Genomic DNA, 14,468 nt, shown 5'->3' on the forward strand with positions numbered 1-14,468 from the left:
CGCCGAGGTCTCCGGCGTCAACGCACAGAGACTGCGGGGGGAAGAGAGCACTGCGCAGGCGCGATGCGGCCAACGCTGTCACTCCGGGCGGGGCGGGGCCGGGGCACCCGCCGTCTCCTAGGCAACCGGGTGGTACGAGAAGGACAGCCCCTGCTTCCACCTTGTCTTAGCAACGGCGGCGACGGCGGCGCGAGGTGGGGGGCGGCGAGAACAGTCCCTCTAGATTGCCATAGCAACAAGGAGACGACCCAGCCTCGTAAATTTACCGCGGTACCGAGGGAACGCTCTCACCTCGTCACCATAGCAACCAGAAACAGCCCCTTCCTTTTCCCTTAGCAACAGGGTAACAATTCCTCCACGCAGTGTGTCTAATCACAGAAGGAACAACCATTTACACCTGATTCCATAGCAGCCAGATGACGGTTTCTTACGTGTCTCACAGCTACTGCACAGCAAAAAGTGGAGAGTTTTTCTTCTCTTTCAACAACGCGAGAGCGAGGTTTTTAATCTCCACTCTTGGTTTATGGCTTTCTATCACAGCCTCTTACTCCAAACCCCAAATTCGATTTTCCTCTACCTGCATTAAACATTCCTTATCATGTCCTACCTTTACTCCTAAATCGAGCTAAGAAAATCATCTATACACAACATATTACTTGAACTTTTATTAACCTTACTGTTCTTTCCCAATGCATTTGTAAACAATTCTTGCTTTTCCATCTTGCCCACTAGCTGGTTCAGCTTCTACCTCCTCATAACTAGCTCCCTCCTTGATATGTTCATTGGTGTTCCGGAATCCCCTTTTCCAAGTCTGCTCTTATGGATCTCTCCAGTTCTAGAGCCCTCCTCTTCCTGTCCATGCATACTGATAGTATTGTCCTGCAGTTCCCTGCCCAGGGCTCCACTCTGTTCACCTCCTTTCTGGTTCTTTGTGCAGATGACTTCTGGCTCTCCTATTCTCAGCCCTGACTTCCAGGGATGTCTTGAGGTTACCTCTGTACCCACATTCTATAGTATTGTCCTTGGTTTACATGTCTGTTTCCCCAGACTCTGTGCCCCTTGTGGGCAGGAATTCTGCCTTATCAGCCCCTTCAGCATCTAGGCACAGAATGGAACGTATTGTGGAGTTCCCCAATAAGTGTTTATGTAATTGAATCAAGTGAGGACAAAGATTTTCTTCAAAGATTCTTCAAAGATTTTCTTTGGCCCCAAAGAAGTGGGTGAAGGGGGTCAAAAGGTAAAAAATAAAAGTTTCCCATTCTTCCTCACTTTCTCTGACCTAACCACCCCAGAGTCTCAATAAACATTTTCTTTATGATCTTTATCTGTATTTAATCTTTTAAATACTACTACTACTACTACTACTACTATTATAACTCACTCCCTTAGCCCTCCATCTTAATGCCAAAACTCTAGTCATCTAATTTGAGACTCAAATTAATTTCCTGAATCCTCCCCTCTACCTAGTCTCCCAAATGTTTCTACTAAGTAAATTTCCTCATTGGGTACTGACCTCCTCCATGAATCCTGCCTCACCATTCGCACCTCACCATTCTATTATCTCTAACCCAGCCCTTTTGACATCACGTCTGCCAGATACTATTGGTTGAGAAAAATTGCAAAAGTCTACCCAATATCAAGGGGAGGGAACATAGACCCCACCTTTCAATGGGAGGAATGTCCAAGTCACATAATAAGAGCATGTGGCTGGGAGATATTGTTGACATTCTCTTTGGAAAATACGATCTGCCACACGCTACCCTCTGACGACACTAATTCACACCCCACTCAATGCAACATACACTCACCCCTCTCCTCAAGACCCCCAAGTCATCCCATCATAGCACCACCTTGAAGTCCAGGATCTCACATCTAACTCAGGTACCAGGGTGGATAGGGCTCCTCAGGTCCAGTTCCTTGGATATAACTCCTTGAGTACCAGTCCTCTTGACGTGAAAACCTGTGGAGTAGAGAGACACAGCATTCACCCCACACGCACCGAGCATACACTAGTGGCACAGACAGAGGATAACTGCTACAGACGTCGTCATTTCAGAAAGGAGACAAACAGAAGGCACACACAGCCGTTACTGTTTTGCAGCAATTCTAAAATCCAGCCAGGCCCACATTGCTGCCAGGTCCTAGTTCAGAGCTTGGACTCGCGGCCGTTCATTTATTTCAGTGTTGACATGGATTTTCTCCCCCAGTTGGTTATAATCCTTCTCTATGATGATTTGTTTTGAGGCTCAATTTGTCACAGATTTGGCCGGTGAAAGAAACGTCAAGCTCCCATGTCCTTTGGATTTGTCTCCATCATTCTCGGAACATTTCCTTGCTTCCTAGCACAAGATGTTGCAGGCTCATCTTGGCCCTTCCTTGCCCCAGCCCTGGAATTGGCCATTCACCAGGGAGCCATGGGTCCTCCTGATTTTTAAAAATATATTTTATTGATTTTTTTACAGAGAGGAAGGGAGAGGGATAGAGAGTCAGAAACATCGGTGAGAGAGAAACATCGACCAGCTGCCTCCCGCACACCCCCCACTGGGGATGTGCCCACAACCAAGGTACATGCCCTTGACCGGAATCGAACCTGGGACCCTTCAGTCCTCAGGCCGACGCTCTATCCACTGAGCCAAACCAGTTAGGGCGCTCCTGATTCTTTGACATTCTTTCTTTCGTTCTCCCTTGCTCCCTAAACCTGCCCTTAAACAATGAAGATGTTCAGGGTTCCCATCTCATTTTATTCTCTACTCCCTCGCTACCTGTCGCCATCATATGTCAGCCACAAAGAGCAAACACTGCAGTTGGCCAAGCGAGCAGTTCTGTTTTGCCGCTGAGCCTGCCTGATGGGGTTCACCCTGCTTAGAGTCTCTCCTTTCCCTTCATTGAGCCAACTCCTACTCCTGCAAGACCAGCTTTAGTGTCATCTCCTCTGTGACATCGTCTTGGACCTCCCCCATAGAGTTGACACCTTCTCTTTGGTACCAGGTATCTTCCTTTCCTTACCACGGTCTCCCATCGTCTTGTGTCACCATGTTGTTCACATCTCTCTCCACTAGAGGTCCTCACACTCAAAGAGTATATCTTATTTACCTTTGTATTCTCAGCACCTCACGTGGGACTAAGAACAGCCAGGCAAGTTAAACACAATCTGCCCTTTCTGCACTTTCCCCAGGGTCACTGGTGAAGCCAGGTGGTGGAGGGAGTATAAGAAAGTGGGTGAACTCTGGCTGGAGGGGGTTCGATTTTAGATTGGAACAGGCAGGGCGGTCCTGCCTGGGTGTGAGGTGGAGGCAGGGAGGAGCAGTGATGCCGGTAATTGCTACCAACAGTGTTCATTATTCATTTGAAAGCAGCTGAAAGTGGAACAGGGCACTCAAATAGGACTGATTCCTACATAGAGGAAACCCTTGACATGGTTTTAAAGTTTTCAAGGACTCGTGTAGGCAATACGTAATTTTGCCGAGGAATGAATTTTAATCACACAACTTGTAGCAGATGAGTCCTTATCTAGAGCGTGAACCCAACCCTCTGCCCTGCGGCAGCCACCCTAGCACTGGGTCCAGTACTTCCTGGCTATGTGACCTTGGGCCTTGGTTTTTCTCATGTGCTGTGATGGTTAAATGAGATAATATATGAAAAATGCCTAGCAGTGCACGATACACAGCAAATACCCAATAAATGGTAACTATCAATAATAACAGAAACTCTCATTAGGGTCAAGAGGACCCTTCTCAGTTATACCCTGTTACATTATATAGGAGCAAATATGCAACTTTAGAATTGCAAAGGTCTTAAGACAAAGCTCCTGTGAAAATTTATGACCTACTGTGTCCAGAATGAACAGCAACTCTAGACCAGTGGCTTAGATGGTAAGACATTACCCTACTTGTTGTGGGAAACACACACCACGACAATGAGGTGGGTGGGAAAGGCTTGGATTAACTTGGATGGGTTAGAGGTGGCCTCAGGTCCCAGGACTCTTCCAGCTTTTGCATCCCTATCAGTTATTCCTGTTGCTAGGGGGCATCCATCGTGCCTCTCTTCCTAGTGACCACCAACTCAAGCATCAAGGCCAATTCATGCAAAGGAAGCATCAGACAGACGTTAGGAGCATGGGTGAGGGACTTGAGTTGAAATCCTACATTTGTCACTCACTAGCTGTGGCATGCTATTGAACTCTGTTTCTTAATAATAGTAAAAACTTCAGAGGTTAATGTAAGGATGAAATGGGGTCATGTTTATCAGGTGCTTAGGATAGCACTCTCATGCTGTGGGCATTCAATGAACCGTATCAGTTAGTACATTTTATTTTAAAAGTGAGGTTTTATATTCTGTGCACAGACCTTCCCGTGACACTTTTAGTTGCCTGTCTCTCACAGTATTCCTCATTTATAAAGGGGAAACTAGCATTTATTCGGCTCCTACTGACAGCCAGGCTTGAAATGCATACCATTTCCTATAACCTCCCTGGTCATCTCCTGAGGTTGGTATCATTTCCATTAAAAAAATGTTTTTATTGACTTCAGAGAGGAAGGGAGAGGGAGAGAGAGATAGAAACATCAATGATGAGAAGACTAATTGATTAGCTGCCTCCTGCATGCCCCTATTGGGGATCGAGCCCGGAACCTGGGCACCTGCCCTGACCAGGAATTGAACTGGGACCTCCTGATTCATAGGTCGATACTCAACCGCTAAGCCACACCAGCAGGGCTCATGTCCATTTTCACAATAAAAAGCAGATACCCCGAGAGGTTAACTCACTTGTATAAGATCACACAGCTAGTGAACATCAGAAGCAGGGTTTGAACCTAAAGCCAACACAAAACTGTAAACTTCTTCCATCACCCCAGGCTTCCTATACTTTCTGTACAATAATTACCTGTCAGTGTTTCTTTTCCCCAAATCTGTACATGCAGGAGCTGCACTTGATTCATTTTTGTGCCATCTAACACAGGCCTGGCAGATATCCCAGCAGCATACATTAAATGGAAGGTGGAAAACTCATACAAGTAAACTAAATTAGAGTTTCCAGATCAATACAAGATGCTGAGTTAAATTTCAGATAATCAGCGAATAATTTTTAGTATAAGTACGACACAGACACTATTTAAGACATAACTACACTAAAAATACTAAAAAATTATTTGTTATCTGAAGTTCAAGTTTAATAGAGCATCCTGTATTTTTATTTGGTAAATTTGACAACCTTAACCTAACCCCTGAGATTGGCCTCTCCTAAGGGACGACTTCCCCAGGGGTTCTCCTGGAAGGAGAAAGGCGGCTACGGCCCTCAGTCACGCTCCAGGCTGACCTGACCCTGAGCTGCTCTGGGGGCTGGGGTTGAAGCCATGGTAACCTAGACAGATCTGTCTTTCTTGGGCCTTACCTGTTCACCTAATTTAATCAGCTTCGCATCTTTAAACCAAGGCAGTAGCCACTGATGGGCCAACAGCGCCACCTGGAGGCTCTTATGGGTAGTACTCTGGTCAGGGGCCATCTCAGGGACCCAGGATTCTGGGGAGCAAAGAAAAGCCAAACAAGGAAGGGACAGAGTAGAAGAGGAGGAAGGGACGACACACCGCCCCGGAACGTTCAGTTTACAGCTGCGGTTCTGGCCACCCGGGACCTGAAGGCACTCGCTCTCCAAAGGCCGTCATTGCTCAGGGCTTCCCTCTCCCAAGATCCTCTGCGTCGCCAGCTGTTCCTTGCAGGTCCCAGGCCTTGCAGGTGGCTGCCCCATTTTACATTCCCACCAGCAGTGCCTGGGGGTTCAATTCCCCGCGTCCTTCCTAACACTCATTCTTATCTGTCTTTTCCATGGTAACTATCCTCGTGGGTGCGAAGTGAAATCTCATTGTGGTTCTGATGAGCTTCTTTCATGGACTCATTGGCTATTTGCACATCTTCGTTGGAGAAAAGTCTATTCAGATCTTTTGCCCATTTTTAATGGAGTTATTTATCTTTTTATTATTGAGTCATAAGAGTGGTTTATATATTCCAGATACAAATCCCTTATTAGACCTATAATTTGCAAATTCCACCCCCCCCCCCATTTTGTGGGTTGTCACTTCACTTTCTTGATAGTGTCCTTTGAAGCACAAACTGTTTTAAATTTTGATGAAGTCAAATTGATCTACTTTGTTGTTGTTGTACATGCTTTTTCTGTTATATCTATGAATTCATTGCCAAATCCAAGGTCATGAAGATTTACCGCTATGTTTTTTTCCTAAGAGTTTTATAGCCGTTAGCTCTCACAGGTAAGTCTTTGCTCCATTTTGAGTTAATTTTTATATATGGCATGAGGTAAAGTTCCAATTTCATTCTTTTGCATGGAGATATCTAGTTGTCCAAACAGCATTTGTTGAAAACATTCTTTTTACCCATTAAATCATCTTGGCATCTTGGTAAAACTTAAGTTGACCATAGACACTTCATTTTTTTAAATGGACTTTCAATTCTATTCAATTGATCTAAATGTCAACCCTTAAGCCAGTACTACATAGCACTGTCTTGATTACTGTTGCTTCGTAGCAGCTTTTAAAATCAGCAGATGTGCCCCCTCAGCTTTATCTGCCTCTCTCTAATCTCGGGGACAGTGGTTCACCCTGTGTCCTCCCTCCTCTCTTATGAATCCAAGATCATTGTTGATTTTTCAGTCTGTTCAGTTTTTTGCTTATTGTTAGGATAGAGTAGAGACTTCCAAACTCCTTACATACAGAATGGGAAATATATATATATATATATCGATTTCAGAGAGGAAGGGAGAGGGAGAGAGATAGAAACATCAATGATGAGAGAGAATCATTGATCGGCTGCCTCCTGCACGCCCCACACTGGGGATTGAGCCCACGACCCAGGCATGTGCCCTGACCAGGAATGGAACCGTGACCTCCTGGTTCATAGGTCAACGCTCAACCACTGAGCCATTGAGGCTGGGCTGCTTTTATTGATCTTTGTGATTTTTTAATCCCTTGCCTCATTTTAAAAGGCCTTTCCTCCTTTATAGTATCCCAAGTAGATACCATAAAAGGATACAGTAGTTGTTCTGTGTTGTCCAATGTTCAGATTTTCCCAAATGCAGATTATTATAATTGGCCAAGCCTTATTTCACTGTCTGTGGTCTTTTATTTCTCCATGACTACATGCATACAAAGGCATCCAGTGTCTTCCTGGGTACCTTTATTTTTCTCTTTAAACCGCCCGAAACCTGCCAAAGGTGTGGTCATGTCATTTTTCATCCAAGCACAATGGATTTTTGGCAGTTAATAAAATTCTGTGTGCCCCCACGTTATGGGAAAAGAGGGTAACACAGACACTTTGGCCCAGTACCATCCCAGGGACTCAGCATCCTGCAAACCATGTCATGGTGTCTCCACCTGGCTCAGACCCCGCACGGGAGCTGTGCTCACAGCTCCTTCCCTTATAACCAAGTGCTGTGCCCTGGCTGCGGGGCGCCAGGCATTGCTCTTGGTCCCAGGCTGCCTTACTTGCAGGAGGGTTGCTGATTTGGTGAGCGCTGGGGAAGTTCCCCTGCTGCCAACCATTTCCCCACCGGACCTAAAACCCCCTCATTAGGGTTTTGTCTTTGGGGGCTCAGAAATAAGTACACGTGACTCCTTAGTACTGGAGTCGACAATTTCACGCACTCTGTAGTGGAAAACCGAGTGGATCATTCCTCCGCTGAGACCCGGAGAGAAGGCTGAGGAGTCTTGATGCAGGCGATGGGGTTTGCGGGGACAGTGGGCCAATCCAAGGGTGAGGTTCTGAAGGTCCTCAGACATACTGGCCTCGGGGCAACCTTTTGCCGTGTGATTGGGCCATAGTCCCATCAGCTAAGGGTTCCACTGCGTGAAGAGGGTTTCCAAAATGGTAGCCAAGAGAACAGGTGACGAAAGGGAGGTAGGAAAGCCCGTTCCCCTCTTTTATATCTAACTAGAGGCCCGGTTCACAAAATTTGTGCACTGGGGGGGGGTGTCCCCAGCCTGACCTGTGCCCTCTCACAGTGTGGGAATCACACGATTGATCGCCCCAAAGAGGTAGGCCCCGCGCACCCACCAGGGCTCCTCGATGGATTGCCCCAAAGAGGTAGGCCGGAGCTGGGGCGCGTGGAGCAGCTGCCGGGGCCTGCCTCTGTGCTGTGCACGCAGCATCAAGTCCCCACCCACCCGTGTGCGCCCGCAGCCTCTTGGTGATGGATTGTGGGACTGTGATGGTGTGACGACCACCTAGGCTATTATTAGTATAGATGCTTCCCCCTGATTGTCCTAGTTTCAGAGAACTCAGCAACCTTGTCCTGGGAAATCTGGTGCCATGAACCTTGGTCTTGTTCCCACCAGGAGTCAGAACGGACAGCTGCGGGGTCACTGCGGCTCCCATCTCAACTTTTCTGCATCTGCAGACTCTGCTCAGGCCCCCCAGGAAGCTGCCACCTGCCAGCACGAGTGCAAAGCCAACGCCGAGTCTCCTCAGCCCCGTGAGCTTTGCCTCGGCCACTGCAGGAGCGGTCCCCTGCCAAGGCCCCCTCTCCTCTGAAGAAACACAACTGAGACCACGTGAGAAGTAGCTACAGTTTAATACAAACCTGCACCAGAACACAATGTGTCGGGCTGTCTTGTTTCTGCCTCCAATGGGTGGTCGAAGCACAGGACCATGTGTTGTTTTGGGGTTGACACAATCTTAGCACCATGACTTTTACAGAGGAGTGGGGGAGTCAGTCACCCGGGTGCTGGGGTGCCGGAGGCTCCATCCCGACCCCGGGCTGTGCCTGCCGCCTGGGCAGCTGGAGGGGGTTTGGGTTTCTGTGTGGTTCTGTGGTTTCTGGGTCGGTACTGGAAAAGCCCTCATGACGGCATTGGCTTGACAGAGACCTACTGTGGACTCCTAGCACTACACACTCACACACACGCACACACAGTAGCACAATTTTCTGCAACTTAACCCCACAAACCTAGAGAGCAGCTAAGGCAAGAACAACAGTATTTATTCAGCAAGTACAAGACCAGTTTGAGAGCTGCATTCAGTGCAACCAGGAGCCAGTGGGGTTGGTGATGGAGCCGGCTGGAGCCCTGCACAGGGGCAAGGAGCGGGCGGTGGGGGCTGACCATTGATTTGGTTCCTTGAACCTCCTTCTGATTTCCATCTAGAAGCTCCTGGGCAAGGGTGGGGTCTCTGTAAGGATCAGGGTGGATGAAGCGGAGGCCTATGGTGGACCACGTGAAGACGTGGCCTCCCAGAGCCCCGGGCCACGCATCGCTCAGGCGGAGGCACTCAGAGAAGGTAAAGCTTTCCTAGCCGGAGCAGGGATCCTCTGCCCATGGGCCGCCGCCCCTGCTTGGCTCTTTGGCATCTGCCCAAGGCCCGTGACCCAGCAAGGGCTGGAGAGATAAAGACGATGTGCACTCTACCAAGGGGTCAGTGCCATGGCCCCCCAGGCCCAGAGCCCTCCCTACTCCTGTGCCCATGGCTGCCTCCCTCCACCAGTGCCTTTGCTGCCTCTGTTCCCTGGGTTACGGTCTCTGTCCTATCAGCCCCTGAGTGAGGAAGATGAGCACGAAGGGACAAATGTAGATGTGGAGACAGCTCAAACCACGTGGCCAAACCCCGACCTGTAAGGAGTCCTGGCTCATCCGGGGAATATGCATCAGTTTGTTTACGACAAAAACCTACCTACCTGTGCAAAACAAAGCAAAATGCCTACCAGCGAGTCTTCTGACTGGTTAGACTCCGTGGGATCTACAAGGAACCTCACCCCACTCTTCCTTTCCACAGCTGGGGGAGGCAGCCAATTCCTTAAGGGCAGTCATGGACAGTTGAGGTCAGAAGGCCTCAACTTTCTGGGCCTCATCTTTGAAATGGAGAGAGTCATACATGCCCTGTGGTGAGAAGCATTTGAGAGCTCGGATATGGAAGTGCTTTGAAACATGAACAGCACGATGTACTGGGTGTGACCGCTAGCCCGAGTCCAGGAGCCTCGCGCAGCCTGGGGCGCTCAAACTGAATGTGCAACATGAAATCACTTCCCGGAGGGGAGGACAAGGCTTCACAAGGGCAGGCAGCTGGGAGATCACCAGCCTCAGGGGTTTCCATGGAAACCTCCTGGAGCTTTGGAGGCAGGGAGGGCCCCACTGGATATGGGAGATGATGGAGGCCACAGCAGGTGAGGGCACGGTGCTGTCCACAGGGGACTAGAGCACAGCAATGCGGGCTCTACAGTCAGGTTCTGCTGGCCTGGCCTCCTTCCCTGCACCTAGCTAGCCACGCCCTAGTCCTGCTCCCCCCCTCTTAGCAGACATCAGGCCTCTTGCCAATCACACAGGAGGAGCAGCCAGGTCTTGTACAGCAGGGCAGTTTACAGGAAGCTGGGTGTTTGAGAGACGGGAAAGGCCTTCTTGTTCTCCAAAGGTCTCCAGGGTCAGCATCCTGAACATCCTCTCAGAATGTAGGGAACTAGACCAGGCGGAGAGGCGATGGGAACAGGGCCTGGGATGGGGCCTGTGCAGCCTGGAGGACTCCATGGGGGGGAGAGGGCCTGAAGTCTAGCACCCTCCCCCACCCCCATGCCCTGGGCTGTCTGGTTGGTGTCGAGTGCAGCATCTCCTAAGGTCCACATCTACCCCTGTTTCTATGCTATGCTATGACACAAAGCACCGTTATTTTTCACAGGATGCACGAACAAGTCAAACCAAACCACTGCGCAAACCAAACGTGCAAAACAAAATCATGTACACGCGCCTGGCACCAGGCTTGCGCCCCGCCCAGCTAGCCCTTCTGGGCATGACTCCCAGAGGGCGGGGTGGGGAGAGGAAGCTGGTTAAGGGTACAGAGTGTCCCAACAACACCCACACCCAGGATGTCCCAACTGCATCCACACAGGGCCGGAGCTGAGTCAGGAGAAACGGGACATTCTGTGCACAGCTGGGCAGCTAACACCTGTCTAACTTGAGAAAGGTGACCACGGGGCCTAAGGGGATGGGGAAGGGAGTCCTTTTAAACACATCTGCTAAAGTGCTCTGGACGACTGGCGGGTCAGCCAGGGGCAGGGCACTAGAGCCTGGGCTTTCCTGAAGCCAGCACGCGGAGGTGGGAGGGGAGGGGCTGGCCAGGCTATGCGGTGGGCTCTGTGCATAGTGTGGGCTTCCTGGGCCCCACAGGCCAGGGCAGGAAAAGACTGCAGCAGGAGGGACACATCTCATAGGGCCTGCTGGGTCGGCTCGAAGCACAGTGAGTCACGTGTCAGACATGGGGAGGGCTCCGGGTCCGGCGGCCCCTCAGGTGGTGAGCTGCCCAGCCCAGCCTCTCCTGCCCTTGCAGCTGTGCGGGAGGGTGTGCGGGCTGGTGGCAGCGGTGCATCCTCACTTGGGGGGGCTGGGCGGTGCCTTTACCAAATGCCACTCGACCTGCCTCCGGGGGGAGCGAGGATCCGAGCAGAAGCTCGCTTTGGAACATGGTCATCGATCTGAGAACCTGCAGGGAAGGAAGCAGAGGGTGAGTGGGCTGCTCTTGTCCGGGTCCATAAAAGCATGGCCGCCTCTCCTGATGGAGCTGGTAGGCCCTCCGTGCGCATGATCTACCTGAATCCTCACAACTCCATCCCATCTTACAGACATGGACACGGGCTCAGGGAAGTTAGTCACTTGCTCTCTGTTACACAGGGTGTAAGTGGCAGAGCCTGGGTTCGAACCAGGTCTTCCTCATTCAGAATCTCCACGATTAAACTGCCCTGCTATGCCACCTTCACTGCTCCCAAGCCTGGACATGTGGTCTCTTGCGGGGAACCCGTTAACGAGTGAGAGAGAAAAAAGGGAAAAACAAAGAACCACACCCTGAAGGCTCCCCATTTTGAAATACCAAGACTTAGAACAGGAGGCCCGGTGCCCCAGGGGGCAGTGGGACTCCACATTTTGAAATACCAAGACTTAGTTAGAACAGGAGGCCCGGTGCCCCAGGGGGCAGTGGGACAGTCTTCGGCTGTCTGATGAGAACAGATTCGGTTGGGGGCAGAGGGAAGGTGGGAGGCTGCTCAATGTTGGCTGAGTCTGAGGGTTCTGCCCAGTGTTGGCTCTGCCCCAAGGTGTGGGTGGGAGCAGATGATGCCAAAGGCCAGTGGGGCCCATGGCTCTGGGGGCCATGCCCAGGCAGCCATGGGAATCCACACCTCTGGATTGGCAAGGTTGGGTGCCCATGGACACTCCATCCCACGGATCCCTTTCTGACTCTTTGCACACGTGTCCTGTCCCTGGTGGGAGTGGCAGTGGCCCTCAGGCTTAGGGAGCAGTTACCTTGGTAATGAGAGGAAGGGGAGTGGTGGAGAGGACACTTCCCCATAGGCTACCAGTCCTCAAACAGGAACCACGTGACTTCTGCCCGGAGCTGCCCCCAGCACACAGCTGGGCACAGGGGTCCCTCTGGTTTAGCCCTCTGCCTCTCAGGTTAGGGGGTCTGTGTGCAGGTCTCATGCCCCCCCCCGCCCCCCACCAGCAAAAGCCACGCCCTGTGAGGAGGGATCTTGCTCCTCTCGCTGTTCCGGGCCCAGCACAGCACCTGCAGAGCGGATGCTAGGCCTGCACGGGGCTAGTCCTGAAGGCTGTTCAGGAAGGTTCTTCCCAGTGCTGTCGGCAAAGCTGCCTGCAGGACCAGCACCGCGCGCCTCTGCTTGCTCTCCCTTGACGGCAGTGGACCCAGCGCTCATCACTGGACATGCCATAGGGGAGGGAGGGAAGATGAGGGGAAAGCAGCACACATCCCACCTGCCCCTCGGCCTCCTCCGTTGCTCTCCCTTGACGGTTGCCACTTACGCGGCAGTGGACCCAGCGCTCATCACTGGACATGCCATGGGGAGGGAGGGAAGATGAGGGGAAAGCAGCACACATCCCACCTGCCCCTCGGCCTCCTCCCACCACCCACTGCGGTGGAGACGCAGGTGCCAGTCCCAGTGGCCCTTGCTCTTACCAGAGAGGCTGAAGCTGGATTCGTGAAGGTCCCTCATGCCCCCGTGTCGGGTAACGGGCCGGGTAGGAGTGTCTGCGAGCGGCGTTCCCATCTCTTTTTTCCCAGGATGCACAACGACAGCTACATCCCCCAGGTAGGGAGTGCGGTCCACTCCCTTAACCTTCAAGGTCTAGTGAAGGGAGGAGGAGGAGAAGGGAAAAGACACCATCAGAGCCCAGACACCACCACCAGAGCCTCCCCGATGGCGGCCGGGCCTCCAGATGCTGCCGTTCTGCTTAGGAACCAAATGACTGCCACAAAGGCTTGCGTTGCCTTGAGCACAAGGGGTGGAGAATTATTTTCTTGTGCCTTCTAAATAGTGCATGTGTGTGCACCCGTGCACATGTGTGTGTACATGCATGTGTGTGTGTGTAGAGGAGATGCCCACTGGCTCGCCCTCAATATTGGTGGGATCTTTTCCCAGGAAGCAGGTAAACTTGAGATAATTAGCCTTGTAGAGCACCCCTCCCCTGGAGCAATGGCATTCCCCTCACTTGCCGGGTTACCAAGAGGCCAGGAACTTCTCCAGACCTGGCCCGACCACTTAAGTGTTGGGGGGCCCAGACCCAGCAAAGCCCACCCAGCCTACTGCAATCACAAGGGAAGCGGAGGTGTCTGAGAAAGAGCAGCTCCAGGCCCTAGCTGGTTTGGCTCAGTGGATAGAGCACTGGCCTGCGGACTGAAGGGTCCTGGGTTCAATTCCGGTCAAGGGCACATGCCTGGGTTGCAGGCTTGATCTCCAGTAGGGGGCGTGCAGGAGGCAGCGGATCAATAATTCTCTCTCATCATTGATGTTTCCTATCTCTCCCTCTCCTTTCCTCTCTGAAATCAATAAAAGTATATTTTAAAAAAAGAAAAGAAAGAGCAGCTCCAGGCCAAGACAGGGAACCCTTCCCTGAAGGACAGCGAGAACCTTCCCAGGACCAGCGGTCGGCTCAGCTGCGAGCAGCTCATAGTGTTCCCTCAGCTCCAGGGGCATGGGGGGCCCTTCCAATACATTCTACTCCGCTACAGGCGCTTCTTCCCTACGGTTCTTGTTCCCAAAGTGACCACTCCCGGCGATAGGACTCGGTGGGAAAATAGAGTGAGAACACCTTTGAGATTTAAAACCATCATATGAGATGCCCCTAACGGGCTTTCAACCTCTTCCCACGCATCTTCTTCCCCATCCCGCATCTTACCTTTTCTCTCTGGACCAGCTTCTTGTAGACAGTGTCTGGGAAGGACCTCAGGGGACAGAACTTGCCGGTGCCCTCAGCGCACATGAAGACACCGTTCTCATACACCACCCGCCCCCGGCTGATGGTGACCAGCGGCACGCCATGGCAGCGCATGTTCTCGTACAGGTTGAAGTCTCCTCCCTGCACCTGGGTGCTGGCTGAGATGGTCCTGGTGGGGAAGAAGCGGTGGAAGAGGGAGCTCTGAGGAGAGGCAAAGATGCCATAGCTCAATGGGAACGGAAGGTGCTCAGAGGGAAG

General features: G+C 51.5%; 1 protein-coding gene and 1 long non-coding RNA gene across 2 annotated transcripts in view; one reads left to right on the forward strand and one right to left on the reverse strand.

Annotated features, from left to right (window-relative positions):
• The window catches only part of LOC106727601, a 9,406-nt gene extending 811 nt beyond the window's left edge, over nt 1-8,595 (forward strand). Inside the window, exon 2 of the long non-coding RNA XR_001363831.1 lies at nt 8,340-8,595. This is a non-coding gene — a long non-coding RNA (uncharacterized LOC106727601). The remainder of the gene's footprint in view (nt 1-8,339) is intronic.
• DPYSL5 (dihydropyrimidinase-like 5) overlaps nt 8,560-14,468 on the reverse strand; it is a 58,700-nt gene continuing 52,791 nt past the window's right edge. The window contains exons 11-13 of the mRNA XM_014546645.1: nt 14,172-14,386; nt 12,952-13,120; nt 8,560-11,466 (exon numbers count right to left, since the gene is read on the reverse strand). Of these exons, the coding sequence (XP_014402131.1) occupies nt 11,381-11,466; nt 12,952-13,120; nt 14,172-14,386 (470 nt within the window). The 3' untranslated portion in view covers nt 8,560-11,380. The remainder of the gene's footprint in view (nt 11,467-12,951; nt 13,121-14,171; nt 14,387-14,468) is intronic.

Source organism: Myotis brandtii, unplaced genomic scaffold (genome assembly GCF_000412655.1).
Source record: "Myotis brandtii unplaced genomic scaffold, ASM41265v1 scaffold454, whole genome shotgun sequence".
Lineage (NCBI taxonomy): Eukaryota > Metazoa > Chordata > Mammalia > Chiroptera > Vespertilionidae > Myotis > Myotis brandtii.